Here is an 18,777-nt window from a genome sequence, read left to right on the forward strand (position 1 = left end):
AGGAATAATAATCTCTATTTGTGGCACTAAGATTTACAAGATATTGTGAAAGGTTTTATTCTTTAATTTAAAGAGAAACTGTTTTAATTCTTTGATGTTTTTATTTAGTTTGATTTTGTCTTCAGATAGTCTATGCTTTTGCCAAATTGCCCACAGCTTTCTTTCTTTCTTTTTTTTTTCTGAAATTTTCTTCTTTATTTCTTTTGGATAATTAATGCAAGTTTCTTCTTTGGGTCTTAAAATTGGAGTAGATCTCCAAGCAGCTTGTTGAATTAATTCTGTTAAACATCCAGTAGTAGTATCAATATCTGTGTCTGATTTGAGGGTAAGGTTAAGAGTGATTTTATTTTCTATCCAACTTCTGAAAGAATTCCGATCTGTAAGTTTGTTGTTATGTGAAGAGGAGTGTATTTTCTTAATTAATGACGATTATGAGAATATATATGTATTAACAATATAACAAACTGTTTTTGATCTCTGATACCGGAATGAATTTTCTCCGAAAGTATGAATTAAAAAAGTACATAACTCCTGATAGAATGGCTATAAAAGTCATGTAATACACAATAGTCAATTATATGAATAATATACTCGTATGTGTATTAACAGTATAACAAACTGTGGTTAAAATGACCACAAAGAAACTTAAATATGTGCTCCTGTACAAAGACATACTGTCTAAAACAGGAAGTAGGCCATAAAAGCAGAGGAGTTCAAGCCGGTGCTGTTATTGTTGTTGTTTTCTAACGCCAGGCGTTTGACAATAAAGTCATTTGACCTCTTGCACTCCAATACTTTCAAAGATATTATCATGGCCAGCCACTGAAGCACAGATTTTGGTGCTATGGAACAGTCCCAGCATAGCTCAGCTGGTAAGAGCACTCAAGGTGTTAAGCTGAGAGGCCCTGGATTTAATCTCCAGTGCCAGGAACGAATTTTTCTCCGAAAATAATAGTATAAACGAGTTAAACAAATACAAAACTCTTGTTAGAATGGCTATAACAATCATGTAATACACAATATTCAATTATAAGAATATATATGTATTAACAGTATAACAAACTGTGCTTGAAATGACCACAAAGGAATTTAAATATGTGCTCCTGTACAACGACATACTCTCTAAAACGAAAAGTAGATCATAGAAGAAACTGAAGAAGAGTTCGAGTTGGCGCTGTGAATCATTCTCAGCATAGCTCAGTTGGTAAGAGCACTCAGTGCACCAAGCTGAAAGGTCTTGGGTTCGATCTCCAGTGCCAGAACGTATTTTTCTTTGAAAATAATAGTAAATGTTTTATACATAAGTTAACCATTGAAGTGCCAATAAAATGAGAAAAACAACATTGTGCCCTCTGCAAAAAATTTTTAAAACCTTCACAATTGATTTGATAATGAATTTTGTCAACAGACGTTAGCTACCTGTAATTATAAATTATATAAATTTTAAAAAATGTGACGAAATAAACATTTTGCACAATTTAGTGATCAAATTTTTCGACTCCTCTTACTTCTAGGAATAATTTAAATGTTAACGTAGATAGGAAAAATCACTTTCCTCTTCCAAAGTTAATCCACGCAGTACCCTTACCTTCATGTGAGACTCCAGGGCGTGCAAATCTCGTAGCTGTCTGTACTTGTCTTTGTTACAGCAAATGAAAAGCAGCAGCTTACGAACTTGTCGACGGACAAATGGAGTCTGATGAGTCATCATGTACTCACACAAATAAAAGTACCAAGCCTAAAATCATAAAATGTTTACACAATTATTAATGACAAATGCATATCTAAAAAAGGTAAAATTTCTCTTACTCTGGTTATATACATGTACAAGACAGAGATGAAATCTAATACATTGCTTGCAGTAATTCAAAAGCATTATTCTCTACAAAAGCAGGTACGTGGGTAGAACAGGCAGGTAGGAAGAGATCTAGGTAGACAGGAAGGCAAGTAAGGAAGTCAGATAATAGACAGGCAATTTGAAAGGTATGTAAGGAAGTAAGGTGATAGATAAATAGACAGGTTGGCAGACAGACATACAGGTATATAGCCATATTTTCATAGTTCACGATCAGTGATTTTCCTTCTGATCTGATTGTTGCACTTAATATTTCAAACATGCTGTTATTTAGACAATAACAATCTCAACCATCAATCAGAGGTTTGTTATGCAGTAATTATAATTATGAAAGATATTGATTTGTCAACTCTACAATGAGGGAAGTGGAATTATTTGGTATTGCCAGTTTTTGTTAGTATAATTAATAATAATAATAATAATAATAATAATAATAATAATAATTATTATTATTATTATTATTATTATTATTATTATTATTTATTACCATTTGCAGCTTTCACTTTATTGCAGAGTGAGAAAAACGAGATGTGACAATGCAGTGCAAATACCTAGAACGATACTGGGGGCTATTGTTAAGTCAATAATGAAAAGTGAGAATGATGGTTATACAAAAGGATACTGCGCAGATAGTATGAAAATGTGGCTACTATATGTAGATACATAAGTAAGTATATATAAAGATTATGTAGGCAGTTAAGTAGAATGAATAAGGTACAAGGGCTGTCGAATAAGTAAGGCATCACGTTTTTTCTGGCTGCAAGAGTACTGGAAATGTGAAGATGTACACTGTTAAAAATTTCGGAACAACTGGATAATACACATGGTAAAGCAAGTCGATAGTCGACATTACTTGCTGGCCACTAGTCACCGGGCCGTACCGAATTGTGTCAAACAAAAGACAATCGAAATGGTGGTAGTAAATTTCGCGACTATATTCTTAATTAAATAACTCCATTAGTTAAGTGCAAGGTTTATGCAGTACAACGACGATGTTTTGAATGCACTAAAAGAAAATGCGTATGTAGTAAGATGTTAAAGTAGGTTATGAGAACGAAATAAAGGGAAAAAAAGGTGTGTTTCATGGAATAACATTTAAATAACGGAAAGTAAATTTCCGGTTAATGTTCGCCAAAGCATTAAGTACGTAATTATGACTGTGTTGCAGTTTTATTTGTGGCCTAGAGAAAATACCCAGCCTTTTACGAAAAAAACTTTTAGGGGCCATGAAATTATTCACCTCTTTAATTATATTATTGTTTATCAATATTACGGAACAAAAACTGTCATAAAGGTCATGATTGACTAAAAACATCGATACCGAAGAGATAAACCCATTCGGCCGTGATGAAACAAAAGAAAATGCGAGGGAGATTTTAGTTCGAGATAAAATGGACACACAATTTTGATGACCATACTGTTAGTAATTGGAGATCGCCTGTAAGATCTGTCTTAATCTTCTATGTAGAAATGTTGTCCAAACAAATTGTTGTTGTTGTTTTCTAATGCCAGGTGTTTGACAATAGTCATTTGACCTCTTGCACTCCAATATTTTTCAAAGATATTGTCATGGTCAGCCACTGAAGCACAGATTTTGAGGTGTTCCAAACAAATTGTGGTCCAGGGAAAAATCATTGAAATAGATGAGAGCAACAGAGGTGCTATCTCTGAGTAATGTTCAGAACGAAGAAGATAGAAAAAGAAACAAATTTCCTTCTAACGACACCACAGACCAAAATCATGTTCTTATGTTGGCAACATTGTGTATTTAGTTAAATTTGGTCGTAACCGTAACAGCATGGTTCACAGTTACCATGCTAATTCTCCAGTTTAGCGAAAATTTCATGTTTCCTGCATGTGCAAAAAATATCACATAGCACTCTAGCAGACAGCGCAATTTTAAGAATATTATAACAGACACTCTGAGTAAAGATGAGCACTGAAAGTTACTGGACCAGTTTTTTATTAGTTAGATTTTAATCATTTTTATTTATTTTCCATTTTTCTTTCTATTTGTAAAAGGAAGTAAGCACGAAGATTAAAATTCTCGCATATTTATCAAAAACATTAACTTCTTGCGCAGACTCCAGAAATACAACAAAATGAGAGTCATTAGTTTGAATGTTCTGATCACCTCACAAAAATTGTACTGTAACACTGGACAAGTTTGAAGAGTGCTGATTAGTGGGAATATTCCCACGAGAAGAAATTTATTTGGGAATATTCCCAGACTCGAAATTTTTTTTTATCATTTTTAATGTTACAAGTTAAATCCAAGAGAAACATTGAATAAAGGGTATTGACAATAATCACAAGATTATTCCCACCTTCTATCAGGATATTATTAAACTGTTAACCCTGTTAGCTTGTTAAGCAATGAATGAGTCTGTTATCTGGAAGAAACGTATTTACAGACTGACACATTTGAAAACACAATGCAATCATTTATCAGATTTAGATTTATTTAAAATAGTACTTCCAAAAGCAAAACGTCCATCAATTTGCTTACTTACTGCCAACATAGCAGCTGTTTGTATTTGTGAACATTTTTTTCAAAACTTACAATTGAAGGGCTCAGAGCCAAAGGCGACCAACCCACAATTTTGTATTGTTCATTATTAAGCCTTTTTTCAACACTATACATTGTTATAGATTCATGATATTTTTTTGTATTTATTCAATGTAGACCAATTAAAATAAATTGTGAAACCAATCATTTTTGTCAGGATCCTCTTAATATCAACTCTTATTTACTCATTTTGTAATTGTGGGTTAGTCACCTTTGGCTCTGAGCCCTTCAATTGTAAAATCTAAAAACAGATCTCGCTTAAACAGATAAAAACTTAATGTAGACTACTTGCTAACGGAGCAATCATAGCTATTTGTGAATATGATATTAGACATTTGTGATACAGTAAAAATTCAGATAAAATGAAAGAATATTCTTTTTCAACATAAATACTCATATTATTTAAAATACGATTATTTTAGTAAAACCTGAAGAATACGACATTTTTGTACACCCCTTCTATTTCTCTGATGTTCGGTGCATTTAGTGGGTTGCATTCAATGATGTCACAACTCTCGTCGTCATGATAACTAATCTGCTGACCTCTGATAATGAAAGGTCTTTTAGATTGACCTCTACATTTTTTATGTATTACCACAGTCTAGTATATGCAGTCACGAAGCTTGTGAGGGTACTAGGAACAATAGACTGTGCCGGTACTATTTCGCATTGTCTGTGATGAGGCAATAGTAGCGATCCTAGTGATTAGCATCTATCTATGAATGCATATTCTCTACGTATTGAGTTTCGTGACTGTATATACTAGATTGTGATATTACTCTGAATATTTTAATTCCAATCTGAAATGATCCCAATAAAATTATTGATCCAATGAAAAAAAAGGCATTTTTGTAAAGTCGTTGAACAGTTAATAATTATTAAAGAAAGATAAGACCTCTGTGTCCATATTTCATGGATTGCTGTGTTTCACATACGAAAAAAAGTCTGCACAGTCGGGCACAGAAAGTCAGCACTCTACCGACTGCGCCACCCAGGCAGACCACATGAAAAGTTCTCACTATACTTATGTAAAAAAGGATTCGTAAAATAAGCAAAAGAGAACAAAATATTCTAATAAACTTCTACCAAAACTAATTCTTTCCACCAATAACAGCAATAAAATTCTAGTTACTTTGATCAAAAAGCATCAATTGACTAAGCTATAACTTGGTATCTTTTCTGAGTCTGAAAGTTAAATGTATTTATAAAAATATTTAATAAATCAATCACATTAGGAAACAATTACTTCATTCTTCTAGCTTTGGAGAGGAGGACTGAACATAATATAATAATGACTGAAATTAAAAACTCTGAGATGAAAGTTAAAATAATTAAGTTCCAATATAAAGATTTGTGGAAACGTTCTGATATAAACTGTAACTCAAATCAAATATTTTGCAGACTCTAATTAAAAAAAATATATATGAATTCAGGTGATTTCTAACATAAAATTGTATCTTGTTATTATTTACGCTTATTTGAGTTTCAGTATATACAAACTGAGTTACTCAAGAGTAAGTATTAAGTTCTTCTATGTTTTTATAATGCATACATAAAACATTAAAAATAATCCTTATTCATTAGGAGAGTATGGATATGAAAATGAGGAAAAGAAAGTAGAGAAAGAAATAAAAGTGCTATAGAATTTAAAAAACAATTCAATACTGAATCATTAGTCATGTTATCAAAACAATAATGAATATAAACTAATATTACCTGTTGGAAAGTAAGTGGAATTGCAGCAGCATTGTCAGCTTGCTTCTGCACTTGGTATGGAAGTCTGAGTGCCATTTCAGTTAGAAGTTGAGGATAAGCTTCGAAAACATCACTGGCATGGCCCTTCACATACTGGCGCAAGAAAAAGGGAGACATATCTGGGGGTGCAGTTGTCAAATGTGGCTTCAACAGTGCGCCACCAATTACAGTACCAGCCTCTTCCATCGTGGAACTAAGAGAAGAATTCTTAAATTAATAAAATGTACAATATTATACTCATAACATATATTAGCAGCACTATGTTTCTCAAATAATGCCTGCTCAACATTAAAAAGCAGTTAAAAGTTTGCAGGTACATAAGTAAAACTCCTTTGCATATTTTTAATACCCATTAAATTTACTACTAGCAAACACAACTCTTGCAAAAACAATATATTTTTACAAAATCACAACAATGTATCTTTAAATATTGTAATAAAATTTACAATTTTCATATGCAAACACACTATATTTTCTACAAGCTTACTTTCAATTGAGGTATCAATACATACTATAGATCACAATGTACTGTTGCTAGTGTCACATAGTGCGACCATATCTTGTACAAAAATCGATCACAAATGTTTGGAAAAGGTCTGGAATCTCGTAAAAATGAGTTATGTTCTTTAAAAGAGGGAAATCAATTACACTGTTTTCATGGTACTGGTAGTTCTGTCGGGAACTTTTAAATCATTCCTTAAAAAGTGAATTTCTTTAAAAGAAAAACGTTAAAACAATATTTTACTACATTACATCTAGATCAAAACAAATGATTTTTATTTTTAAATTTCCAAATAATTATTTTGTATTAAGTCATAATAAGCATATTGAAATATTATGTAATCCTTATATCTGACATAACTTTAAGAGAACTTTCAGCAAACAAATAACTGCATTAGTATGTAATTAATCAGGCAGGTAACAAATTTCCAAGAACTGAATTTGTCTTTTGAAGTCAGGTATCTACGAAAGTTTTCAGAAAGTTTAACACTCAATTCACAGAGTTACCTATCCTCCTCGCAATTGTTTATAGTTTTTCTTAGTTCCCTAATCTTAAAATAAGCCACGGCATTTTCCTTTCAAATTACTTCCTACTTACAGATTCAAAATTTATTATTTTACTAACTGTGAATAATCTTTGAATTCAGACAACATATAAAAACAAATAATAATTAATAAACAATAAAAATGCTGGTATGGAATTTTTTTTTTTTTCTAGAAGTAAGACACAAATATCAAGAGACAATGCAGAAAAGCCGATTGTTGCTATACAATTTAATTAAAAAATCACAAAAACATTGCACCATTGTATATCATACCGAAAATGTATATTACGAAGAATAAAAAAGAATAATATTTAGAAGACAGCAAACATTCTTATGATTTCCTTACCTCTTCCAGTATTGAAGCAGCGCTTTGAGGAGTGTGAGGCAATAATCTATAACACCAGCTTGCAGTAACATTGCAGCTGTGGTCTGAGATACAAAGCTGGAATTGTCACCTGTTGTTTTAGTATTAGACTTAGAGCGGGACATCAATACACCTGGCAATAACAACAGAAAGCACATGTCATGTTAAACTACGAAAATGATGTGAAAATAGTCTTTTAAATCTATATGCATAAACGATAAAAAAGTATAATAATTAATAATAATAATAATATTATTATTTATTTATTTAATCTGGCAGAGCTAAGGCTAGTAGGCCTTCTCTTCCGCCCAGCCAGACTCTAATTCTAATTGAATACAATTGGTTACATAGTTATTGCATTAATATCTAGACCATAAAACAACATGAAATTAAAATAAATAATTAAAGTTGGTATTATGGAAAAAATATATACAGTAAAATTTGTTCAAAATGGACTGCAAGGGAACGAATTTATTTTCACCATTGGACAAGTTTCAGCATTATGCAAAATTACACAAGTTCTGAGAAACTTTATTAAGAATATGTAGTACTGTATAAGATTACTACTTATTTGTTTATGAGTGAGGCTTGGCGACACTGGCTAATATACAATAGCTGATATACATGTTATTACATTATTATTATTATTATTATTATTATTATTATTATTATGTTCTGTATTACCACTTAAATATACAATATTACTATTGCACATTTCACTACACTGGATATTTAAAAATTTAAAATGTTCCAGTGGGAGCATATTGTACAGTTTGAGCCAATAATTGGTGTTATTACATTATTATTATTATTATTATTATTATTATTATTATTATTATTATTATTATTACTACTATTATTATTATTATTATTATTATTATTATTATTATTATTATTACGCACTGTATTACTATTGCAGTATACAATATTACTATTACACATTTAAAATGTTCCAGTGGGAGCATACTGTGCATTTTGGACCAATAACTTTTTCCACAAATTGGGAACTTTTATTCCTTTCCCTCCCCCCCTTCTCTCTCTCTTTTTTTTTTACTGTTAAAACCTGTACTCACTCAGAAGTCGCATAATGACAAGATGCACTTCACGTTCCTTGTTGCGCTCACATATATTGCTTGTATCTGGCTGCTTCATGCGCAATTCACTTATGATTGCAGTTAGCAAGCTTTCAAGACATGCTCTGTCTTTCTCCTCCTCACCATCTAAGTCAGAGGTCAGCATAAGAACAACCTGCAACCAATCATAGATTGAATTAATATAAGTTCCCTTCAAACATCTTTCATCTAATTACCATAAATTAAGAACAAAATATGCAGCGAAATCAATAAATTGCAGTATGAACTCTCTGAATGCTTTTTCTTAATTCAGTGCAAATTAGTGCTATGAATTATGTTAATCAAGTTGCTAACTTAAATGACACACAAATGATATTTTCTCTGACAGAAATGGGTGTACGAGAAAATTCCAGTAGTTGCAGATTATAAATGAAAATATTATGAGAAGATAAAAAGACAGCAGCAATTATGCAATTATACTTTCTTCCCAAACAAAACGAAAATAACGACATGGAACACTGGAAGAAAAGCCCCAGTTCCCAGGTAGAAATTTTACACAAAAATCTCTGACCCTGCCGGAAATCAAACCCAGGTCTGCTAATCTGGAGGCAGACGTGCTACCACTTTTATTTAATATATTGCCTACTAGCATTATACATTATATGTTGCTTCTAGGTTTAATATCTAATGTCTGAATGTACAATATCTGTTTTTAGAAAGAATAACCCAGTGTAATTTTACTAGCATTGATATTTTACCTTACTGTATTGTGCACACTACATTACCTGCATGAAGGGAATGGCTCTTACACCACCAACTTCTTTAAGCTGTGGTACATACTGCATCAGTCGTTCCAACATTACAAGTCTCAGGGCATGCAGTTTCGAGCTATTTTCTGTGTCAGGTTCTTGCTCAGGTTCTGGTTCCAGGCCATCTGGATCTTGAGTCTAAACATGGAATCAATAAAACATTAAGAAATCGTCAATCACATTAATCATTTAGTAAGATTGACATAGAAGCTTTTAAACTATAATTACACTATTTCTAAGTGCCTTCTTCAGTAACACGTGTATTTATCAATTCATAAACAAGTGTAATAGTGACTAAAAATAAGAACAACAATAAGTGTAATGTTTCTAGAACTGATTCTTTCATGATCATATTGACAAGTTTACAAGTTAAGAAACATGAACACAAATTTGAACTGCAACTGAAGGTGCATCTTGTATTTCAATTTTATTATATACCAACATACAAATTTATCCCACTTGGACATTATTAACACAAATGTAAGTACACTGTATAGAGAATATACTCAAAGTCCTCTCGAAAGTGATCAGCTTTTACAGTAAGTAATTAAGTAATGGCCATTAAATACAGACTGATTGCAAAAAAAAAAAAAAAAAAAAAGGCCGGGAATTAAAGTTTGCAACAAACTAAGCAAAAGTAAGAGCAACTAATACATTTGCCACTTCGGTCAAAGGGGGCAATTAAATATTTCGGAATTTAATTTGATTAAATTTCCTAAGTCATAACTATTCGTCATGTTTTCACTCGTAGTTTTGCTGATTGACAACATGCCTCCCGGTATGAAGCTCCATGTTTTGCAAACCAAAACTGTTTAATAAAGGTAATTTGCAAAATGGTTATGACCAATAAAAGCAGTGACTACCACCTCACTCCCTCACTGCAGTGAAAAAGACTGCTGTTGATACTGCTTCTACTCAAGGATGGAAATGTACAGTTTAGAGGAATATTATTTCATTTTGGAGATATGCAATAACATCAACATGCCATTTTGGGTGTATACTTAGCAATACCCTAGAAGAAGGCACTCTGCTTGCAATGTATTTCGAAGGCTGAATAACTATATAAAAACAGGCAGCATGCTCCCAGTCCATTCTGCCAATGAAGATCGACCACTCTTTCGACATTCCCTCCCCCTCCAACAATTAGGCCCGTCATTGCTCCGGATGCACCGCAGCCTTAGGCTTATTATGCTACCTATGTTTTACAATTTAATACCGATTCATCAGTCCTGTTACCTTGAGTAAGGTATACAGTCCAGATATAGAACTTGGTTCAAAATCTTTTGGTTCTAGAGAATCTTTCCCAAAGATAAGGTATCTTCTGCGAGCCAATGCATTGCAGGAGAAAATGATGTGCTGGACTGTTTCAGTCTCCTTCCCGCAGAATCTACAGTCTAGGTTACCTTGAAGTATGCCCATTAAATTAAGATGCTTTTTCACAGGAGCATGTCCCGTGAGAAAAGCTGTGACTGCTCTCAGCTGAAATCTATTACAATGTAGTAATATTTCAGCTCTTTTGTTGCATGGTCTAACAATAAATTGTTTCCCCATGGTTAAACTCTTTCGACATACACAACAGACAAAGGACAGGATTCTATATATCAAAGATGATCTGACCCTAAGTTCGCTGTTACTGCACAGTGCTTGGGGGTATATCACAGCCTGGTCTTGGACATTCTCCACGTGGACAGTTTGTACACTTTATCATGCACATCTTGCCTGTAGATCGCCCTAGATGCTTGAGCTATTGTCAATGGTTAATGACGACAGTGCAGAGAGAATTGTGCTTTGTAAACCTATGAAGCTGTCTTCACTCGTGATGAATTCTTCAGCTGCCATATAGATACAGGTGACACCACGAAAATCACATGTTACATGTGAGAGAACTCACTTGGTGTGATTGAGCATCAATGAGTGTACCGATATCTGGTATCCTTGATACCAGGTTAGTAGGACCTTACATGTTTCTGGAGAAACCTCACAGGTACTGTGTACACAAGGTTCTTTGGCAGGTACTTGTCGAGTTCCTTGAAAATGATCCTCTCACTATTTGGGGGCAATCTAGTGAATCAGTATGAATAAATGCCTCCCCAATACAGCCTACAAGCAAGTACAAACTAGGTGGCAACTCGACAGAATATTCCCCAAAGATGGATTGACATAGGTGCAGCAGTATCTGAGATGCCAAGATCCTCAAACTTAAATAGACTAGACTTCTCCCTATGAAAATATCTGAAAGATATGTCTAAAGGCAACTCTGAGATTTGACCATTCATTTATAGTCGCAGTATCTTAGTATACACACACCACAACTGGCTTATTCCCATCCTCAAAATACTGCCACATCGTCCTCCATCTCTGACCATTTTTTCTGCAGTTGATTACACTAGTTGAATAAAACTGACTCAATAGAGATGAGACATTGTGCTCAGTCTCAGGATAGATATATTCGAAACAAAAAATAAATTCAGACATATAAATAAAAATGGATGTATTCAACTTAATAAACAGAAAAATGTTCGCACATGTTTTAAGGATGGCAATGGAGATTCCCCAAAATAAATGCAAACTTACAAACTCAGGACAATGAGATGTGAGAAGTTTTTGACAAGATGAGAGGATGAATGTTTCTGGAGTTCAAAACAATCCAATAGGCCTTATTCCATGATGATAACTTAACCTGTGTTACAAGATCAGCAAGAGGAGTGAAATATACAATATTCAATACAAATATCACTCTTCTAGCTTCACATTTCAGAAAGAAATCTGTAATATATTACATTTCTAATTTTTATATATTAATAGACGTTCTTCTAATGAAATTTCGACCAACCAACATTTTGAATTAGTAAAATTTGATCCTCTGCATAATAAATGAATACTAGATGAATAAAAGTGTACATCAATAATAAAAATAATTTACTGGGGTTTTTTCAGCGTTGCTGTAATGCCTTTATGAGCAATGATGTGGTTCATCATTTGTGGAATGCAAGATAGAGGACAGAGAAACTCCAGGTGACTGAGCAAATCAACCATATAAATAGCACTCAATTTTGTTGGTTTACATTAATTTTACTATTTCGTAAGTAAATGAAAAAATGGCCATACACCTACCTACCTACCTACCTTTAATAAAACACATAAGCATGTTCAGTTTCATAGCATATTAAAGAAAGAGTTAAACTGATGATACCAGATATTTTATTTTGCAATATTTTAGAATGTGAATTTAATTATATAGAAATGTTGTGCCAGAATTCCCATTCATCACTACAATTTTCAATTATAAAAAATTGAATGAAAACAAACCTTAGTTTTCTGGATTGCATATAAAAAATAATTCTTCATAATCACAAACAAGTAGATATCTGGTATCATGGAAAATTACGAAGCTTTGCCTTTGCCACGCCCCGGCATGGCTCAGTCGGTTAAGGCGCTTGCCTGCCGGTCTGAAGTTGCGATCGGGCGTGGGTTTTTTCCGAGGTTTTCCCCAACCGTAATGTGAATGCAAGGTAATCTATGGCAAATCCTCGGCCTCGTCTCGCCAAATACCATCTCGCTATCACCAATCTCATCGACGCTAAATAACCTAGTAGTTGATACAGCGTCATTAAATAACCAACTAAAATTTAAAAAATCTCAACATCACAGAAAAATAGTGGACTGCAAGACAGCTGATGGCTTCATTGCCATGATACTAGAGCATTGGCTCTACGAATTGTATGATTTACACATAACTGCATATTATAATTAATTCTGCACCAACTCAATATAGTAGGTATTCGTGCATTATCATAACTTTTATAACATTTGTTTGCTTTTAAGTGGCATAAATATTAAAACATATGAGTGATTTATAAGAGTTTGTTTCTCTTCAAAAATAATCAGCAGTATTTTTAAATCAGACTGTTTATGAAGAACTTGCAGAACACTGAGCATAACAAAGGATAGCTCAGAAATGGTGACAGCTAATCCTTTTCATGTGGGTTATTTCGTAACCATTCTAATTTAGACTAAATTTCCACTGTGTGTTAATTATTTCAAATAATATGAGATTCATTTTTCATTAAAATTATTATATTTCATATGCATCATTCTCAAATTAATTGGCTTGCATATATGAAATATGAACAAAATCTGTCCAATTGGTCAGAAGAAATTATTGTACACAAACTGATAGATAACATGCTCTACATTAATGCTGAAAACATATATTTCTGTGGAAGTCTCAAAACGAATGTCAGTAAAATCACAAAACTTTCTCTTTATATTTTTTTAATGATAAAATAAAATGTATACTGGATATTGACAAATACTCCTTTGAATAAATCCGACTTTTTTTTCTCACCTCCTGGAATTAGAAATGTTCTCGTACAATCTTAGATACCTATTATGCAACTAATAAAAGTTTTGTTAAGAATTACTCAGGTATTTCAACTACCAAGCAGTTAAATTATAAACATCACACTAAAAACAAAATAATTAGTCTTTTGACTTCATGCAACACACTAACTCACATATGCAGAAAATAATGTTAAAATATTATGTGTAGATCTAAAACACTTTCTACTGGAAAACAAAATAACACAGACTACTAATTAGGTAAAAGGAACACAATAGCAACAGATATTTACCCAATTAACAATTGCAAGATGTCTCTTTAATTGATAACACAGAACAATTATGACTGAAATATCCGAACACTAGACCTTCCTCCTGAAAGTTCCTACAGAGCAACCAGGACTTGTTTACCAAATGAAGGAACTTCAGTCTGTTCCTCCCCCCCTCCCACCATTTACTGCACAACCGAACTCCCACCTACAGCTAATAACTATATATTTCTCCTCACTGTACACAGTACCCCAACAACAAACAACTGTCAGTATATAAATTGAAATATCAGCTCCAACTGGTGCTCAGAAGTTGGTCTTAACATACACCAAAGTTAGTAGAGCTAAAAAATAAACAAAAAAGGAAAGAAACACTATATAATCCATACATATTTTTTGTAAATACATGAAACTAAATTTTAAGTCCCGAATCTAAACTAATCTAAACCACGATGAAACTTAAGTTTTTACCTGATAACATGAGTAGAGAAAGAGGAGGAAATTTAACAGATTTTAATTTAGATTTAGTTAAAAAGTTTCAAGCCAATCCTTATATTCGCGTTTTTACCGAAGTATTCTAGTGTTTGTAGTACCTATTAGACAACATTAGGCTAGTTTTTACGAGATTTGATAATTTTATGTAAAAAGTGTACAATTAAATGCCTTTTATCATTTGAACTGAAATATTAACTGCTATTTTAGTATTATTCATTGTTTGATACAGTCTTTTAACACTATTTTAGTATTTCGGCAAACAGAATAAGTCTGCCAGAAATGTGGGAGTTCAGTGCTTAGAGATTAAATAATTTTGAATTAATGTAGTAATATTAGTAATGTGATAGGGGAGAATGTTTTTTTTTTTTTTTACAAATCATTAGTTTGAAATCTGCTACTTCACAGAATATGACATCTCACATTGATATTCTAACCATATCATGACGCAGGAACAGTTAATACTTACAAATAAATAGAACTACACTAATAAACAAGCAAGCAAATAGAGGTATTAAATATATATTAAATAAAAATGAAATAAATAAAAATATGATTAAGTTCTACAAATTTGGCTCATAAATATGAACAGAACATTATAAAAAATGTGAATATGTAATTTTGTTCTTGATTATTATTAAATTGTATTGTCTGAGAAAATGGTAATAGGAATTGAAAATTCTAGTTAAGGTAGAATGTTACTTGGGTAACAATACCACAAAATTCTACAGAAATTACTCATTTCAAATGGAATAAATTATGTCAAATACAGTAAATATAGATTACTTTGATATTCTTATAAATTAATTTATCTCCTAACATTTGTAATTTGATGTTATTCCATTTTTCGTATTTATTTTTTAACTTTATGAATTAAGTCTACATTCTGCTCTTTTGTAAACTTTTCAATGTTAAAATATAAACTGAAAATATTTGTTCTCAATCTCATTAATAGCAGCACATAAATATTAAAAACAACTAACAAATTAAGACATCTAAGTCACAGATACATTGCTAAACATAATTTCGAAGGCAGTCACATTATATCCTTACTGCAAATATTAGTTCAAAGTCCCGATTTCATGGCACTCTGTGTGGAATGGCAGGATGGTTATGAACAGCAATATGACAAGAACGTGGAAGGTAGTGGTTACACCTTCAAGATATTATGCAAGTCAGCATTTTCTGATGGGACTCGGAAAAAAAAAAACATCGAGAGCAGTGTTTAATTGAAAATAAGACCATGTATACGCACTTTTTTCAAGTATATTAACAAAAGAAAAGTTGTGAAACTACAACAGCACACAACTGCACAATATAAAAGATAAATTTAGAAAAATTTTTCTCAAAATATTTACGAAAATAAAATGAATATACATTTATCACATAATAGTACATATAATTTGGAAGTTAATGGCAGATAGAAACACGATGATAGAAGAATTACTTTTTATATCACGTAATTTTAAATTAAAAACACGCATATGAAATGAAAAGTGTTTGCACATCTAAGTGATCCATAAATTCTACAAATTTGCTATTTTGGTGATCTAGGCATTACCAATTTTCTCACTGGATCCGCAGTTCGTGGGTTTAAACCTCACTAACGGCAATAGGATTTTGAAGAGCAAAGAGCAATACAAATCCTATGCATGGCTTCCTTTAGAAGGAAAGTGAGGGTAAGAATTCCTTGCCATAGACTTACAGTATGTAAAAGAATTCTAACCAGGCAAAACTACTAGTCAACTGGTCCCCGTCCTACCAATTTCCTGCTTTGTGGAGAGATGTCTCTGCATGATAATTTCACTATTTAGACTGCACATGGTTTTGCGGAATGTCTTATAAGGTGCAAAAGCTTCTGACATACAATGCAGAACAAATAAAAAATTAGAGACGCAATACGAAATATTCAAGGGATCTGAGAAGACCACCATTAGTTATTCAGGTTGACTTTAAGAAGCTGAACAGATGCTACGTATGAATCTCAAACTTAGGAAAGACTAATAAGTTTCGTAATAAAAAATGAGTTTTGTTACAAAAGTCTTGCATGAAGGAATACAGAACTGTTCGAAACACTTAGAAGACTTTTGAATGCTTTACATGTAAACTATTGGAGTTCCAGTGGCTAGTCAGAAGGTAAATGAGAAGCCCTCGAGCACCTTCAACACAGATACACACCTGGAATCCAGCAGGTGCACCCAGAGAGCTGGTTTCACTTCTTGCTCCAACCAGGGGTTCCTGCATGTTATCTCCGTATGCTGAACTACGGCCTGACACATTGTGTTCCCCTGTAATGCTGTCTACACCACTACCACCACTTTCTGAACCTGCACTGCCTCCCTGCAGAACATACACAATGAAACAATGCATGTTCTTAATGGAGGTCATAACACTTCAGTCTTTCGTGAAGTCAGCATTTATTTCATTCCACCCTACGCCTCTGAACCACACATAATTGTTACTGAAATTACATATAACTGACTAATCTTTCACTTGTTGTTAGCTGAAGTGCTTTTCGTTTAAAAAAATGTGGGGTTCAACAACATTTTTTTTTATAAAATATAAGACAATGGATGGTGTCCAAAGAACTAGTGATTATATAATGGAGATTAATAATTGAATACTGAAAACAAAACGATATTTTGGCTAATTTGCGGCAATATCCCATGGGAAAGATCTCCTACTGATAAACAGCCCCAATTTTTCCCCTTTTAGAGCTTCATAAAATGCAGACCTAAGCTTTCATATTCACAGGTCAATTTTAAAAATTATATTTATGTTTAATGTTTGAGAATGTATATATATATAAACAAAAAAAAACCATTATATAGGATGTAAGGGCAACAATGGATCATCAGAATGGATCTTTATATAATGTTATATAAAGAAAATACATATACATATTGAACATATATAAAAAAATAAAATAAAACATCAACATTTTACTCTAAACTACCATGGTAGTTTTTCCACAATAGGAGACAAAACACCATGCTTTTAATGTACATTAATTACTATTAATAAAATGATATGTCACCTGTTCTGCTGGAGAAGTACGCAGTGTGCTGCCATCTGTAGCAGCTGTGGAGCCCTCATCATCAGAGCCACCTGCTGAAGCAGTTGTATCAGAGTAATGGCCAGCTTCTTGTGCTTGAGCCTGATTTTGTACTTGAGCAAGACCTTGGGATGCCAGAACTTGTAAACTCTGCAGAGCAAGTAAAAATTTCACAATAAACCATTTTCATTTTCAATGACTTGAGAGTTGTTCATCTTCGATGTATAATTTATAACTTGTTTAAACAGCAACTCTCTAATCAATGTAAAACTGTTTCAGGAAAGAAATACACCACAAAATAGAGCCACAGGAAGACCACTTATATCACCAATTTTAATGTGTGGAATTTTTAATGGAAAGCTTGGATGTGAGTTTCAACTAGATTATCAGAGCAGCAGCCGGCAACTGGTGTTTGTTTACAATTTCGTCCCCAGTGAATTGCAGAGTACAGTCACTTCAGAATATAAACAATCATTGTCAATATGGTCCTGCACTGTAGCTCGTGGCCAAAAGCCCAGTCTACACTAAATGTCTTTCATTGTGTCACGAAATAAAAAAGAAGAAAAGAAAACGTTCAGCATTCCTGTGTTGCAGAAGGAGGTCAGATTCACCCATGTGAATATGCTTAGGGAATTACATCATGAATCTGGAGATCAGCAGCACTTACTTGAAATTACTGTCATTAGTAAATCAGAAATATAAATATATTACAATAGATTGAAAAGAACAATCACACCGTATGAAAAACTGACAGCTACTAAGAATTGTGGCAACAGAGAAAAGGAGAACAGGGGCCGTATTCACAGACATTTTTAGCGCGGGTTTCCGGTGGATGATCAGCGTTTTTCGTAATCATAAACCAGTGTTAGCGATAGGATATGATTTGAATTCTGTACTAATAACCAGTGGATAGCCGGGGCTAGCTTAGTACGCTCGTAGCGCGGACTGCGAAATGTTTATGAATAGCACCCTAGGAGACTTGCAGCAATGGTCGCAGGAGGTTTATACTTCCCCTCCCCACAAATTAATGGAGTTATATGGTAGTTTTCTGTCTGCACTAATCCAGGAATGATGCAAGACTCCAGTTAAGATGGACATGCATCTACATTTAACGATTTGCCTGACATTTTACCTGAAAACAAGGCTCCA

General features: G+C 33.0%; 1 protein-coding gene across 5 annotated transcripts in view; it reads right to left on the reverse strand.

The window, feature by feature from the left end:
- poe (E3 ubiquitin-protein ligase-like protein poe) overlaps positions 1-18,777 on the reverse strand; it is a 214,135-nt gene that overhangs the window by 77,667 nt on the left and 117,691 nt on the right. For 4 of the 5 annotated variants that reach the window (XM_069839628.1, XM_069839627.1, XM_069839626.1 and 1 more), the window contains exons 50-56: positions 17,611-17,778; positions 16,752-16,913; positions 9,448-9,609; positions 8,663-8,837; positions 7,572-7,722; positions 6,141-6,372; positions 1,589-1,738 (exon numbers count right to left, since the gene is read on the reverse strand). In XM_069839628.1, coding sequence (XP_069695729.1) covers positions 1,589-1,738; positions 6,141-6,372; positions 7,572-7,722; positions 8,663-8,837; positions 9,448-9,609; positions 16,752-16,913; positions 17,611-17,778 — 1,200 coding nt within the window. The remainder of the gene's footprint in view (positions 1-1,588; positions 1,739-6,140; positions 6,373-7,571; positions 7,723-8,662; positions 8,838-9,447; positions 9,610-16,751; positions 16,914-17,610; positions 17,779-18,777) is intronic. The other variant, XM_069839629.1, reaches the window with a different exon arrangement.

Source organism: Periplaneta americana, chromosome 11, assembly GCF_040183065.1.
Source record: "Periplaneta americana isolate PAMFEO1 chromosome 11, P.americana_PAMFEO1_priV1, whole genome shotgun sequence".
In the NCBI taxonomy this organism is placed as follows: domain Eukaryota; kingdom Metazoa; phylum Arthropoda; class Insecta; order Blattodea; family Blattidae; genus Periplaneta; species Periplaneta americana.